Source organism: Phoxinus phoxinus (assembly GCF_949152265.1).
Source record: "Phoxinus phoxinus genome assembly, chromosome: 11".
NCBI classification, from domain to species: domain Eukaryota; kingdom Metazoa; phylum Chordata; class Actinopteri; order Cypriniformes; family Leuciscidae; genus Phoxinus; species Phoxinus phoxinus.
The window spans coordinates 24,039,751-24,054,728 of record NC_136886.1 but is presented as its reverse complement, the minus strand read 5'-3'; the positions used below and the strand labels follow the sequence as shown (position 1 = coordinate 24,054,728).

General features: G+C 40.9%; 1 protein-coding gene across 1 annotated transcript in view; it reads left to right on the top strand.

Moving 5' to 3' along the window:
* The first annotated feature begins 2,247 nt into the window (after positions 1 to 2,247).
* cygb2 (cytoglobin 2) overlaps positions 2,248 to 14,978 on the top strand; it is a 45,327-nt gene continuing 32,596 nt past the window's right edge. The window contains exon 1 of the mRNA XM_079628511.1: positions 2,248 to 2,732. Coding sequence (XP_079484637.1) covers positions 2,452 to 2,732 — 281 coding nt within the window. The 5' untranslated portion in view covers positions 2,248 to 2,451. The remainder of the gene's footprint in view (positions 2,733 to 14,978) is intronic.

Genomic DNA, 14,978 nt, shown 5'->3' with positions numbered 1-14,978 from the left:
GGAGGGTTCATGGGAGTTTGCCCAACCAATCCACATGTGCTTTGTGGATTTAGAGAAGGCATTTGACTGTGTCCCTCGTGGCGGCCTGTGGAGGGTGCTCCGGGAGTATGGGGTCCGGGGTCCTTTGCTAAGGGCTGTCCGCTCCCTGTACGACCGAAGTCAGACTTCTTCCCGGTGCATGTTGGACTCCGGCAGGGCTGCCCTTTGTCGCCGGTTCTGTTCATAATTTTTATGGACAGAATTTCTAGGCGGAGCCAGGAAAGACCAGGAACTTCAGCATGCACTAGGACGGTTTGCAGCCGAGTGTGAAGTGGCTGAGATGAGAATCAGCTCCTCCAAATCCGAGGCCATGGTCCTCAGTCGGAAAAAGGTGGCTTGCCTACTTCAGGTTGGTGGAGAGTTCCTGCCTCAAGTGGAGGAGTTTAAATATCTTGGGGTTTTGTTCACGAGTGAGGGAAGGATGGAACGGGAGATTGACAGACGCATCGGATCGCATTTGGGTCATGACCGAAAGGACAAGATCCAGGATACAGGCGGCCGAAATTAGCTTTCTCCGCAGGGTGGCTGTGCGATCCCTTAGAGATAGGGTGAGAAGCTCGGTCACTCGGGAGGAGCTCAGAGTAGAGCCACTGCTCCTCCACATCGAGAGGGGTCAGCTGAGGTGGCTCGGGCATCTGTTCCGGATGCCTCCTGGATGCCTTCCAGGGAAGTTGTTCCGGGCACGTCCCACCAGGAGGAGACCCGGGGAAGACCTAGGACACGCTGGGGAGACTATGTTTCCCGGCTGGCCTGTGAACTCCTCGGTGTCCCCCCGGAAGAGCTAGAGGAAGTGGCTAGGGAGAGGGAAGTCTGGGCATCTCTACTTAGACTGCTGCCCCCGCGACCTGGCCCCGGATAAGCGGAAGAAGATGGATGGATGGATGGATGGATGGATGGATGATTAGAAACAATTAAAATTAAAATTATTGTGACTGTATACTAGCCTAGAAATCTAGACGCACCCTAGCATGTATTTTGCAGCCAGGGCAGTCTAGCAACTCTACATTGACCTTCTAGCTGCAAAAACCTAAATTGGGTCGGGCCAATCATGTCGTGTATAGAGTAGGCGGGGGCGGGCTTAACATATGACGACAGAGTTGCGACGGCTGCCATTTGAAAACAAAGAATGGAGGCTGCGGATGGAGAACAGCGGTCTTTCGAACCGGCTTTGGCCGCGACTCTGGAGGACTTGGAATTAAGTTTTTCTTTAAGAAAAGAGCAAAGAACGGCACTTAAGTCATTCTTAAAAAAGGAAGAAGTGTTTTTGCTGGACCGGATCTTTGCCGCTCTGACTACGTCACCTTCTTCGTTCCTCTGGTTGGTTGTAGCGCTATCCTATTGCGTGCAGAGGGATTTTGAGAGGCAACCATTTATCCCGCGTCTATGGAGAGTTGCCAGACTAACATACCCTGAAAGTTACCTCCGTTTTTGGAACCGAAAGTTGAGGTTATCCGCTTACTTACTCTTAAACATACCCGGGTATGTCACATAACCTGCTTTCTGGAATACACCCCAGTGTTATAGTTTGGGGTACAGTTGTGGTGTAAATAAAGCAACAGCATTGCATAATCTCACAAATATTCACAGCAGTGATGTTCATTAGGCAAATTACATCTCAAGTATACATACATATTTCTGTAAATAGTAGAAAGCATTTTTTTTAGTGTAAAACAGTGGTCCTTTAATATTTTTTTCAAAAAATACCATATGATTATTATTATTGTTAATTTGTTATTTTATTCCATAGACGCTCTTGGTGAGAAGTAATCATCTTCATTCTTTAGGCAAGACTGTCCATCTCTGGATCTAGACTTCTTTTCTTTTGGCTCAATGAACAATAATACAAATAAATGAAAAAATAAATAAATAAATGCAAATAATAATAACATTAAAAAAAACAATACTTTTGTGACAAAATATTTGCCTGAATTGATGTGTATTTTATTTTGTGTAATAGGCTTCATATTCATGTTATACCTTTTTTAAAGAATGTGATTGTTGAATATGAGCTTGTGTGTGTTCCGAATCTGTGAGTGTAAAGGCACAGCTTGGAAAGGCTTGATAGGTAACATAAATTGTCATTCTCTCTCTCTCTCTCTCTCTCTCTCTCTCTCTCTCTCTCTCTCTCTCTCTCTCTCTCACACTCTCACTCCTCCCTTCAGCTCTTCAGCTCCCTCCTTCTCCTCCACACGTTCCATATCTGAGGTCATTTCAAATCCAGAAGTTCGAAGCACAGACAACATCTGTGTTAGAGGGTAGACAAAGACCTTAGCAGCTTGGAAGACAAGGAACGGAAAAGCAGACAGAGAGACAGAAGACAGTGACAGAAGATATATTCATCGAGCGATTGTCAGTAGTGAAATCATCCTGCCTGCTAAGGGGAGTGAGGGGCACAGGGTGAGAGGGGGGCGGATGCACACTCTCTACTCTCTTGCCCTGCGTTTCTGTTGCCCCCTCCGCCAACTTCGTCGGTCCTCTCCGCCACCACCACCTCTCATTCCATCGTCTGTGCCTGCTTCAGGCGCAAGTACCCCGTGGTGCGTCTGTGGCATGGAGAAAGAGAGGGAGGATGAAGAGATAGAGGGGAGGGAGAGACCAGAGCCGCTGACAGATGTGGAGCGAGGCATCATTCAGGACACCTGGGCGCGTGTTTACGAGACCTGTGAGGATGTGGGCGTCACTATACTGATCAGGTGCAGTAATTTGCCAAAGAACTGTTAGAGGTCTTGTTTTATTGTCTTTACACGGTGTTAAAATCGTTGTGATCTTTTAATGTATTATGATGTGAAAGTTTTTGGAATTGTGAAGTTCATAGTAATCAACATCAGTATTTTTCAAAAGCAGCAAAGACATTCTTCCAGTTTTTTTTTTCAATCATATGGACTTTACATTTTTTATTTAACCACAAATGTTCATTCTGCCATTAGATGTGCTTCGTGTACATTTGCAAATGACAGCATGTGCAGCTGCATGGTGGGCAGAGAAGAATACTGGCAAGCAGACTTTTCATGGTGGATATTTTAGCACACAGGGACAAGCCGCTGGCATACAAACACACAGATAGATCCACAGTACATACAGGTGACATTTTTTTAGGAACAATAATGATTCATACGATTTTACATAAACTATTATTCCGGGGGGCACTTTTTTGACACTTTTTGGTGTATTTTTATTTTTTTGCACTTGCAGCTGGCATTCCAAATTAGGCTTGATAATGGACAGATGCCAAGGGAAGATGTTCCATGACATCTTTTTCCACATGCTTTTTTTATACTCAGTACCAAAGCTTCTATAATATGCACACCATAGAGCAAATCCATCTTTACAGTAGCTCCTATTTTTAACACTCACCAAATAGAATTTAGCTGCTACAGTATTTCCTAATCCCTGCAATACCTTTGTATGGTTTTTGTGATAATTCTGTAGATTCTGTTAGAACGTGTTAGATTAGAACCAACTCCAGAGGTAGATTTAATGGGGTTTGCAGTACTCACAATCCCTTGTGAGTTTACAGTGGCGTATTGCATAAACTGAAATAAACCAAAAAAATGGGTAACACTTTATTTTAAGGGTCCAAAATAATGCATTAGTTAAGGATTAATTAATAATTAACTTGTTCACAATTATGCATTAGTTAAGCACAAATACACTAGCAATTCATGATTAACTTTCCATATTAAGGGTCCTGCAAAGGGATAATGTACATCCAGCCAGTGGTTCTCTCAAAATAACCCCCGACAGGGTGATCATGATCCCGATGCGATAATATAGTAATTATATAGTAATAGGTTTACGGGTACTTGCCATATAAGTAAATAATTAGACACAAAATATTGATCGGAGTTGAAATATATTTATAAGGTGTTTAAATGCAAAGCTTCCGCGGAGAGCAGTTGCTTGCTTGTTCAAACTAGACGGACATTTAAATAATATGGTTACAGCATTTCGCCACATAAATATAAATGAGAATAAAATATATTGATTTCAGATTAAACTGTTTTAAATTCATACTTGTTTGTATCTCATAATCAAACAGTGTACAAAACAATAGTCACACAATGAAAGTGCACCGTATATAAAAAAGTTATTGTCTTTCAAAAGTAAGAGTTGACTCTGAGTCAATGAAATTAATCGTTTTTCAAACGAGTCATAAGTCGTTCCGTCATGTCAAGACGAAACATTAGCATATTGCCCACCCAACTTTTAGAGAGATTGATTCATCCAGCTAGTCTTTTGAGAATCATTGAAAATCTGGTGATATGCAAATGTATATTATGAGAAAATTAAACCGTTTTTTTTATCTTTGATGCATGTAAACCTGTTGTAGGAAACAACATTGGGAAACTTTAAAATAGCATACTAGGGGCACTTTAACATATAGTAAGGGCATATTAGCCATTATTTACAAACTATTAAACATTTGAAAGATACACATTTTTGCAATAAATAAGCAAAAATAACATAGTAATTAATGATAAACTGAATGTACAGTAAACACATTTTAGCCATTATTTACAACTTAATAAGCTGTATATTATTTGCGCTTATATTTGTCACGATCCACACTCAAGGAGACAAGGGAGAAGATCCAAATGCAGTAAGTGCTTTTATTTGAGGGAAATCCGTTACTCACAATCCAGTCCAGGCAGAGGTCATAACCAGGGTAGCAATCAAACATAAACATACAACGGGAAATAACAGACTCAGAACTCAGAAGTGGCGTGATAATTACAAGGACTCCGTGACACATACTAAAACAGACAGGGTATATATACACAGGGAATAGACAATGATAATGGGGAAATGGCTGAGTGCAATGATCAGTGATAAGGAAACAGCCGAGTGCAATGAGAAGACAAGGATCGTGGGAAATGTAGTTCAATAGTGTGATGGACACCGTGGGGAAGGAGGACATCTAGTGGTGACCCAAGGAACATAAACCAGACACTGTGACAATATTTCTGTGTCATTCTATTAAAGTACTATTTACGCGTGGCTGGGAGCAGGTGTAGATTTCTTTCGTACCAACTAACATTTGGAAAATACGAACATTTTAATGAATCCGAAAAATTACGCCAGAACCACTTTACACACGATTTACACAAAAATGTATTCTGCTCGTGTTTCATGAATGAGACCCAAGGAGAATAAATAGGGAGAACAAACAAAGCAGGTAACGAGGGAGGAGAGGTGGGGCAAATTAATCAATAATCAGGTAACAAGATGGGAGGGGCTAGACAATCAACTGGAGAGCACATGGCACAAGGAAACATGCATGACAAGCCATGTGCTCACACCAAACATGACAGACACATGAGCACATGGCTAGCAAACACAAATCACCAGCCATGTGCCCCAACAAAACAAGACATGAACACGCAGCTAATGAGAACACTCATAAGCCACAGGTTCACACAAAACATGAAAGCACACAGCTAGTGTAAAACACAAGCTGCGTGCTACACAGTACAGGACAATAAATGAAAGCACATGAAACAAGGCACACAGACAAGACAACAGGAGTGTCAGGGCTCTGTCACAAAACCAAGAAATAGACCAGACAGAAGTGACAGAACCCTGACAGAACTAACAATGAGCAATACATTTGTCACAGTATTTATTAATCTTTGTTAATGTTAGTTAATAAAAATCCAGCTGTTCATTGTTTGTTCATGCTAGTTCACGATGCATTTAACTAATGTTAACAAATACAACCTTTGATTTTAATAATGTATTAGTAAATGTTGAAATTAATATTGACTAAGATTAATTAATGCTGTAGAAGTAAGTAACATCCACTTTTGTTCTGACCAACTAAGGGGAAAAAAAGTGTGATGGGGCTATAGAGGTACCTTTGAACTGCTTTTGACTACGCCACTCCAATTTTACTTGGGTAGGAGATCTCAAATGACTAGAGGGTTTCCCGCTCGACTATCCAAAAAAATGAATAAACTTAAGGCAAAAATTATTATACAATCAAAGAATCACTTTTATTAAATACCAAATATTGGAGTCTGGTCTCAGTTGATTTCACTCAACAGCTGGCTCAATTTACAGTGATAGTACGAGCAACTATGGGGGGTAACAACACTTAAGAAAAAGAAAATACACAAAATAAATAAATACAAAATCCCCCAAAAAATGAAATAAATTTCTTACACAGCACACTAAATGCACAAACACACACCAAAAACTCTTTCCACACCACACTTGTATGACTCAAAGTGAATATCTTCCCCCCCTAGTTACAATTTTGAGAGCTGTAGGTAATCCAGCTTTAGTTCACAAAATAAACCATAAGAAAAAGAAATCACAACTGATAAGTTTCTGGGCCTACAAACAAACAAAACAAATTAATGATGAATCTCAAACCCATAAACTATTTAAGAGACAAAACTAAAGGCAAAGAAAACAGTGGTCAGTTGCGCAGGACCACTCGAACTCTTAGTTGCCTTTTGGCTGATTTCTAAAGCCACATGAAGTACAACAGCTGTTAGCATCTATCCACCACTCTTCCAGCTTGACATAGCCAACGTGAGGGCCTTTAAAGCAACTTCTTTGCAGTATGCTGTAATGGTAATTCAATGTCCACCACTCAGCCAAACCTTGTCAGCATTTAGGACATTTAGACCACACGTCTAAAACAAAGCAACAGAGCTTGTTCTTCCAGCGACCACATGCCAAACAATTCAGGCACTGCAACCATTCCATTCAGGAAGTGGCATATTTAAAGGGATATTGCAACCTCTACAAATACCCTCAGCAGCGCCCTCTATTGACTTGGCTACAAAAGCATTGCAGTAAATTGCACTGATTAAATCTAACGCTCGCTTATATCGCATCAAACCTTGCAAATTATACTTTGTTCTCAAATTGTTCATGTTAACAACATCAGCATCAGCATTGCGTGACTACATTTAATGCCCTTCTGATATATATCCTTGTTTTCGCATGGGCCCGGTTGCAGTCTCTTTTTTTTCTGTAGCCACTCCGAAGTCTTTGGAGATTCACCCATGTAAAATACAAGTTGTCACTGGTGATTGTCATTTGAACCTTTCTGGATTCGCCATCAAACTGATAAGTTTGATTATAATTATATCAAGTGCTGTGAGAAAAGGCTATACGTTTCCACCTCCAACATCCTCACACGCAATATAGACTACTAGCTGAGACACCTTCTTTATGTGTACAGATGTGATGTAATGAGGCAAAGACATGCTCGAATTTCCTGCGGAAATCCACCAGTAGGCCTACCCACTGGAATTCTTTTTTTTTTCTTTTTTTACAAGCTTACCGTTTTGAATCGAGCTAAGGCAAGCAGATAGTTTTGAACACTGGCTGGTTATGTACTTGCTCAAAATTTTATTTTGGATAATTTTTAACCCAAAAAAGTTACAGAATGCAGCTTTAAGTTATTAATTCAGAAAAAGGGTATTCCGCTTCACTTCATGCATGTCTGTTCTGTGAGAAAGCAAGCGAGAGCCAATGAGCGTTTGACCATCACTGCCGTAAAACGTGTCGTGTCAAGCTTTTTGAGGCGGCAATCTTTGAATTCATAACCATAGACTGTAAAAAAATTTGGACGTAGTGTCAATGAAGTCACCCGTAGGTTTCTGAAAAGCATTTTTGAAGCCTAATGTGGGCGGTGATGGCAAGTTCAGCAGCTAAAATTTGCTGAGGTGAAGCGACGGCTAACAGCAGACAAACGGCTAATATTGACCTCAGCGGCAATCCACTTGTCACTCAAGTGGCCATTCCCTTAATTATGCAGAACTTCAAGGCTTAGTATAATTTAAATGGATGAGTTATAAATAAATTTACCCCCCTCACAGTTGCCATGAAGGGCAAAATTAGCTGTATAGACTAAAGCCACTTTTTGCTCCAGGCTTTAAACATGTTTTTTTTTCAGCTGTAAAGTTGGGCATTTTAACACGGGGGAGATACAGATTTGACTAACTTTTGCAGCCAGCCTCAGGCGGCCAGTCAATGAATTGCCATTTAATTAACTTCCGTGTTGGTTTCAAGAGAGAGGCAGGGAGGTTGCCGCTTGTTCATAATGAGCACGGGATTTGTTTACGGTCGCTGTTGAGGATGGAGATGAAGATTCCTGGATAAAGAATTTAATTTGGATCTGTTCCTCACAGTTGTATGGATTCTAAAGATGTGGATTACAGCGGATTAAATTGATGCATTTTGTGAATTTGTAGTATTTTCTAGTCCTGTGTCTGAGAAAACACCTTTTGTGTCCCACGGCAAACAAATTAAATATTACATGACAAATAATGGTTAAACAATTACAGAAATGTTATTCATTTTAAGGTTTTAAACGTAATCCTTTGAAACGAGTTTGCAGTGGATGTCACGAACAGAGCAGAATGTTTTTACATGTAATAATTTTTAGTGCTGTCAATACAGTGTATGAAAATCTAAGTACATGTATGTTTTGTAAAACCATACTTTATGTAAAAATACACATTCTCGTGAGATCACATCTGGTTTATTCTGCTCAATAAGGTCTGGTTAATTCTGGTCAATAAACTTAATAAAGTGCCATAATTAATGAGGATAAAACTATGACTTTAGAATAGGGGTCAAATTGTCTTTATTACACTATGTTATCAATTTGTAACGACAAAACCAGCAGTAATTAAACATAATTACTAGCTTATTGTTCAGGTAACTTAATATAATGGCACAGAAATATAATTACATCACTACAAAATAATAATATACAGCTTATTATGTTGTAAATAATGGCTAAAATGTGTTTACTGTACATTCAGTTAATGATTAATTACTTGGTTATTTTTGTTTATTTATAGCATAAATGTGTATCTTTCAAATGTTAAATGATTTGTAAATAATGGATAATATGCCTGTAGATGTGCACAAAACAGAGGAGTCGTTTGGTAGCTTTTATGACGAACTCACTTTTAATGTTACACAGCGAAGCCTCTCAAACAACTGCCTCGTCTCCGCCCCCCGACCCTATCCTTAGTAATATGCTGCACCCGTAAATATAAGAATAGGTGCGACCCCACATATTCTACAATGCCCTTACTATATGTTAAGTTAATCATGAATTACTATTGTGTCCATGCATAAATAATGCATAATTGTGAAAAAGTAAATAAGGTAAGGTAAGTGTCACAGGTGGTTGAAGCAGACAAGGAAGTAGGATCCATTTGCAGTGTTGCTTTATTACACAAACTCGAACAATACAAACATAAACTCAGGATCAGGAAACAGGCGAGGGAACAGAACAGAACAACCAGCAACAAACATTAAGGATTGACAAACTGAACTAGACACACAGGCTTAAATACAAGGGCAGACAAGCTAAACAAGATAACAAGGGGGTGTGGTTAATAGGAAACACCTGGGATGACTAATGAACCTAACTGGGAACTACTAAACATGAAACAAGACAGAAACACAGACTAGACTTGTGACAGTAAGATACTTTATTGTCCCAGAGGGAAATTTGTCTTGGGCTCAAAAGTACAGCCACTGCATCACATAAAAAAATATAAATAAAATACAAAATAACACAACACAATAACGCACATTAGAGGGAGAGAAAAAAAAAACTACTTAGTGTTATTTAATAACTTAATTGTAGAAGGAATTAATGCATTTTTAAACTACACCTTGGCATTCTTAATCTCCTTCCCGATGGCAACATTTTAAACATTTCAATCATGACATGACATTCCTTTTATATGGAAGAATTCCTTTTATATAAGTCACCTCGTTCCTCGTGACGAGGTTATGCAAGAGGACTGTTTCAGGAGTGGACTAGAACAGGAGATTAGCTTAAATTTACCAGAGGAAGACCCCAGCTGGACCCTGGCACAGTATATTGACATGACAATTGCATCAAAAATGTCATAATTGAGGGAATGACACTTAATGACAGTTGTCATAAACATGCATAAAACCTCCTTCATATTCATGACATGTCATGTCATGATTATGAAGGTGTCATGTCAGTCTTATGCACACCCCTTCAAGTAAAGTGTTACCAAAGGTTCTATTCTGCCCATGATCTTCATTGCAGTTTGAAAAAGATGCAAGCCTGGATTTCAGTCAAATTACCGTACAAAAGGTGTATTTCCTATCCAATCACATTCTCTAATACAGCTTGATAAAACAACATCATAATTTTACTACTGACACTATAAAGTTTGAGCCTTCTCAGAAAGTACCATCTTTGTTGTAAGAGTGCACAAATTGTCAACATGGACATGCCACGTAAGAGAACAGTCAAAATGAATACCCAGATATTTATATGAGCACACTTGTGATATTGGAACGTTATGAATATGTACAGGGCTATGGTCTCCAATTAACTTTGGATCGAATATCATCTCCTCAGTTTTCTTTACATTCACAAGGTGGTGGGCATCACACCACTTTATAAACTGGTCAATCTCAGAGTGGTAAGATGAGAAATCTTGATCTTTATATAGTAAGTGTAGCGTATATGCCTCGGACTCTGGGTCCGTATGAATTAGCTCAAATGATCTATAGGGAATTTTAATAACTAATCATGAATATGATTAATATTTTGCATATTACAGTTACATTAAATTATCGAAATTGAAAATGTATAGATTATATGAATATATGAATAATCGATCACAACGTCTTATAATTCCTCGTTCATATATCAATAGTCTTATTTAACTTCGATTATGAGACAACCTTTAAGGGAAATTCATGTAATGATCAAAGAGGTGTTTGTCCCGCAAAATCATCAAAGATCAATCCATCAATCCCTCAATAAAGTTATCCCTTATAAACTCCAAGAAATATTAACTTTCTGGTCGGTGAACATTAATTTTCCTGTGTTTATAAAATTAAACTACCTTAATGTAGTGCATACTAAGAGCGGGTAGCTTTGGATCTATCTCATTGACTCGTATTTATTAACTTTCAACAGTCAGAAACAGTCATATAATATATGGTTTTAATAAATGCACAACTACAGAATATATGGACTACTCAAGATACACCGATTATATGTTTGTACATATCTTACATGTGAACAAACAAGACAACGAATAACAGATGAGAGAGAGAAGGTGAGAGAGATAAAGTTCTGAGGAGGGGCGCGCCGTGCCGAAGCACGCGCTGAGGTTGTAGAGAGAGAGAGAGAATGGTCACGAGTGACCATAGAACGGCACAAATCACAGAAACCTTGAGAGACATCAATGCATCGAACCTTAAAACATTAAAACTCGTTAGAGTTTGATACTTGCAAAAGGATCGTTGTGTGAGTGTGGCTGAGACCAGCCTGCGTGTGCTCGCGGAGCAGAGCGCGCGTTCTCGTGCTGAGGCGCGTTCTCTCGTGAAGCCTCGGAGCAGGAGCAGCTCGTTGCCAGAGCACGTTTTCGCGGGAGCTTTGAAGGCTGTTTGAAAGTGGAGTTGCTGAAGGAATTTAGGCTTCGTTCGTTTCACTCTTGGGTAGAAGCGAACAAAGTGGAATTTGAAAATGAAACAAAAACTGAGATAAAGAAAATAAAGGGGGGGGGGAACTCCTGGAGGGAGTCCCTGACCAAAGATTTCACATGCTGACGACGGCAGGAAGAGCAGGATGCGAGAGAGATTTTGGGGGAGCTTTGGCTTTTTAAAGAATGTATGGCTCACGCCTTCTTTTGGGACAACAGCAAATCGGATCCTCTGATCTGGAGCGGGAAAGACGTTCCTTTGTTTGTAAAGACACGCCCACTTTGACTATGTCATGTGAGAGATCGAATTTAACATTCATATTTAGAAGTAGGGTATTTCCTAGAATAAATGCATATTATTGTATTATTGCAGTCAAGATTCGACTCCAACATGTTTCCAGATTCAAAATGGTATGAAACACCTCATGTTCAGATTATATGATAACAAAGTTACATAAAATATACAGATTAGAAGCATGTAGAGTTTGATTAGTACACATTAAAACTTAAATTAAATCCCAAACCTGTCATGACATAAAAATGGCAACACATAATACATTTGGTAATGTTTTAAATATGATTCGTTTAAGGAAACGTTTGTGTGTGTGTGCGTGGTGATAGAGAAACAGAGTTTCTTCTCTTTTATGGCATGTGAGTGTCCGGGCGTGAGGAATGTGGGGGGTGTCACATTACGTGTCTCTTTGTGTGTGTGTGTGTTGGAATGGACGAAAGAGACCACGCTCTCGTCTGGTCACACAACGAATGAAGTGTATTAGAGAATCACGATTCCCTAATTCGACCAGATGTCAGAGTCAATGTTGCTACATAAGCTAAGAATAGCAGAATCATCACAACATTTTACTAAGGACTGAGTTTGATGGCAGCGGGAGGTGTTTTTTCTAGATTTTCATGCTTCCAGGCCGTGCATCGGGGGCCCCTGGAGAGTCAAAATCTCAAATCTCAATGTACCACGACCCTGCGTCTACGTACAGTGGCCGTCCCATGGCCCATTTGTTGGCATAGTGGTTTCACGGATGTGCTTTGCTTTTTTGACCATTCGACCCCTGAACGAGGTTGTAGGTCCACCAAACTTTTCCCCCTGCTCCAGGTGGCTGCGGCGAGACGGAAAATGGCGCCCCCTAGTCAATCGGCCCTTTCTAAGCGGTGTCTGCGAAACCACTACGGCAAACGCATTCATTTAATGGGTGAGTGGGATTTTTATAGAAAGGTCTATAAACCCCTGGGCCCTCCCCAAGCAACATACTGAAAGCGCTAGGCTCTAGAGCGAAGGCAACAGATTTTCACCCTTTAACCCTTTGTGCTTTTTTTTTTTTACATAGCACCTAAATAGACTTAAAATATTCTTTCATTTATGGTCATACAGACTTAATAAATATGAAAAAATAATCTGTGAGATGTCTACTTTTGTATGCGTCCACTTACAAGCAAAATAAAACGTTGTGCTTTTGTAAAATCAAGAAATGAATCAGGCTGTGCTTTCTGCCTCTCAGTCAGAAAGCACAGAAAGTTCCCGTTCCTGCCGGCTCAGGAACGGGAACAGACACCGGCTCAGGAACGGGAACAGACACCGGCTCAGGAACGGGAACAGACACCGGCTCAGGAACGGGAACAGACACCGGCTCAGGAACGGGAACAGACACCGGCTCAGGGGCGGCCGCGACGTGAACGTCTCTGGATCAGCGGGCTCTGGCGCAGGATCAGCGGGCTCTGGCGCAGGATCAGCGGGCTCTGGCGCAGGATCAGCGGGCTCTGGCGCAGGATCAGCGGGCTCTGGCGCAGGATCAGCGGGCTCTGGCGCAGGATCAGCGGGCTCTGGCGCAGGATCAGCGGGCTCTGGCGCAGGATCAGCGGGCTCTGGCGCAGGATCAGCGGGCTCTGGCGCAGGATCAGCGGGCTCTGGGCGGGTTAAGATCATCACATTATGGGACTCGGAACTGGACGGGATCAGCGTTTCTAGTAACATGGGGCTGGACTCATTGACCAGAACTGATGCGTGTGTAGCCCACACACACAGAATCGCTGCAGACATCACCATCAGCGCAGTGTCGTCTTGGATGTACTCGCGTGCTGTGTGTTCAGTCACTGTCAGACAGGTGACGGGCTCAGCTTCGGATGGGCAGACTATGGGTTCTGGCTGATTGACGATGGGCTCTGGCTCTGTCAGATTGACAACGGGCTCAGGACATACCTGACTTGAAATAGGCTGAAGGGGAAGATCCTCTACCACGTAGTTCGATCCACACACCCATAGCGTGTGATCAACGAACTCCAGAAATGACAGATTGAGATCTCCCACCAGAATCAGCTGGGCAAGCGGGTTCTTCAATCCACCCCAGAAACTCTGCCTCAACTCTTCCTCTTCCAACGTCACGTCACTGTAGAGATCCATATACCGCCCTGTATAATCCTCGAGTGAGAGCTCACCTTGAAAAAGGATAGGTGTGTTAACTGGTTTTTCTTCCGGTGACATCTCCTCTGGCTCATCTTCGGTTATTTATTGAGGTTGGTCGTTCTGTCAGGTTTGGTGCACGATGCCGAAGACGAGGACACGGGTACTTGAATGCAGTTAGTTTATTAATTAAATGAACTCTCAGGAACAAAGGAAAACACTAAAGGACTTCAAAACACACTACCTTACAACGACGACGACCAACAAACACTGAGGGAAAACACAGGGCTTAAAAGAACTGGGGTTAATGGGAAAATTAACAAGACACAGGTGTCGGGAATTTCTAATTAAACAGACAGGGAAAAACTAACAGGACTAAACCAAAAATCACAAAGACAGGGGGAAACAAGATCACAACACAGAACAAAACACATTAACAATGTGACGTCACACATTTATGAGCTATATATCTTTATAAACATTTAAGTATGTAGTTTTAAATTATCTGATTCAAAACGAAAACCAATATTCTCTGTTTAAAGGTCCCGTTTTTCCTGCGTTTTTGAAGCTTTGATTGTGTTTACAGTGTGCAATATAACATGTGTTCATGTTTCGCGTGTAAAAACATTTTTCACAAAATTTACTTGTTTGCTGTTTTCACTGTCCTAAAAACGAGCTGATGACTTCCTTGTTCTATGAAGTCCCTCCTTCAGAAATACTGTGCCAGCGGTTCCTGTGTTGTGATTCGACAGCAGCTTAGCGCACGTTGAAAGGTCACGCCTCTTACCATAACGTGGAGATGCATGGCTCAGTGTTATTGTTAACATGGCCAAACAAAGGTGATTTGACTCCGGAATGAAAATAACAGCGTCTCGACGACATGGCGACAAACACTCTACAAACGCAACTCTTCCTTTTCTCTGTAGGAGCACAACAAGACTACGCCCCTAGAAACTGTGTGACTTTAGTGACGTCATTAAAGCAGGATGTAGAGGGATGTAGTCCAAATCGGCCGTTCGCTGTAGGCTTTGAAAGGGGACTTCTGTTAAATGATCTCACTTGACATTCAACTT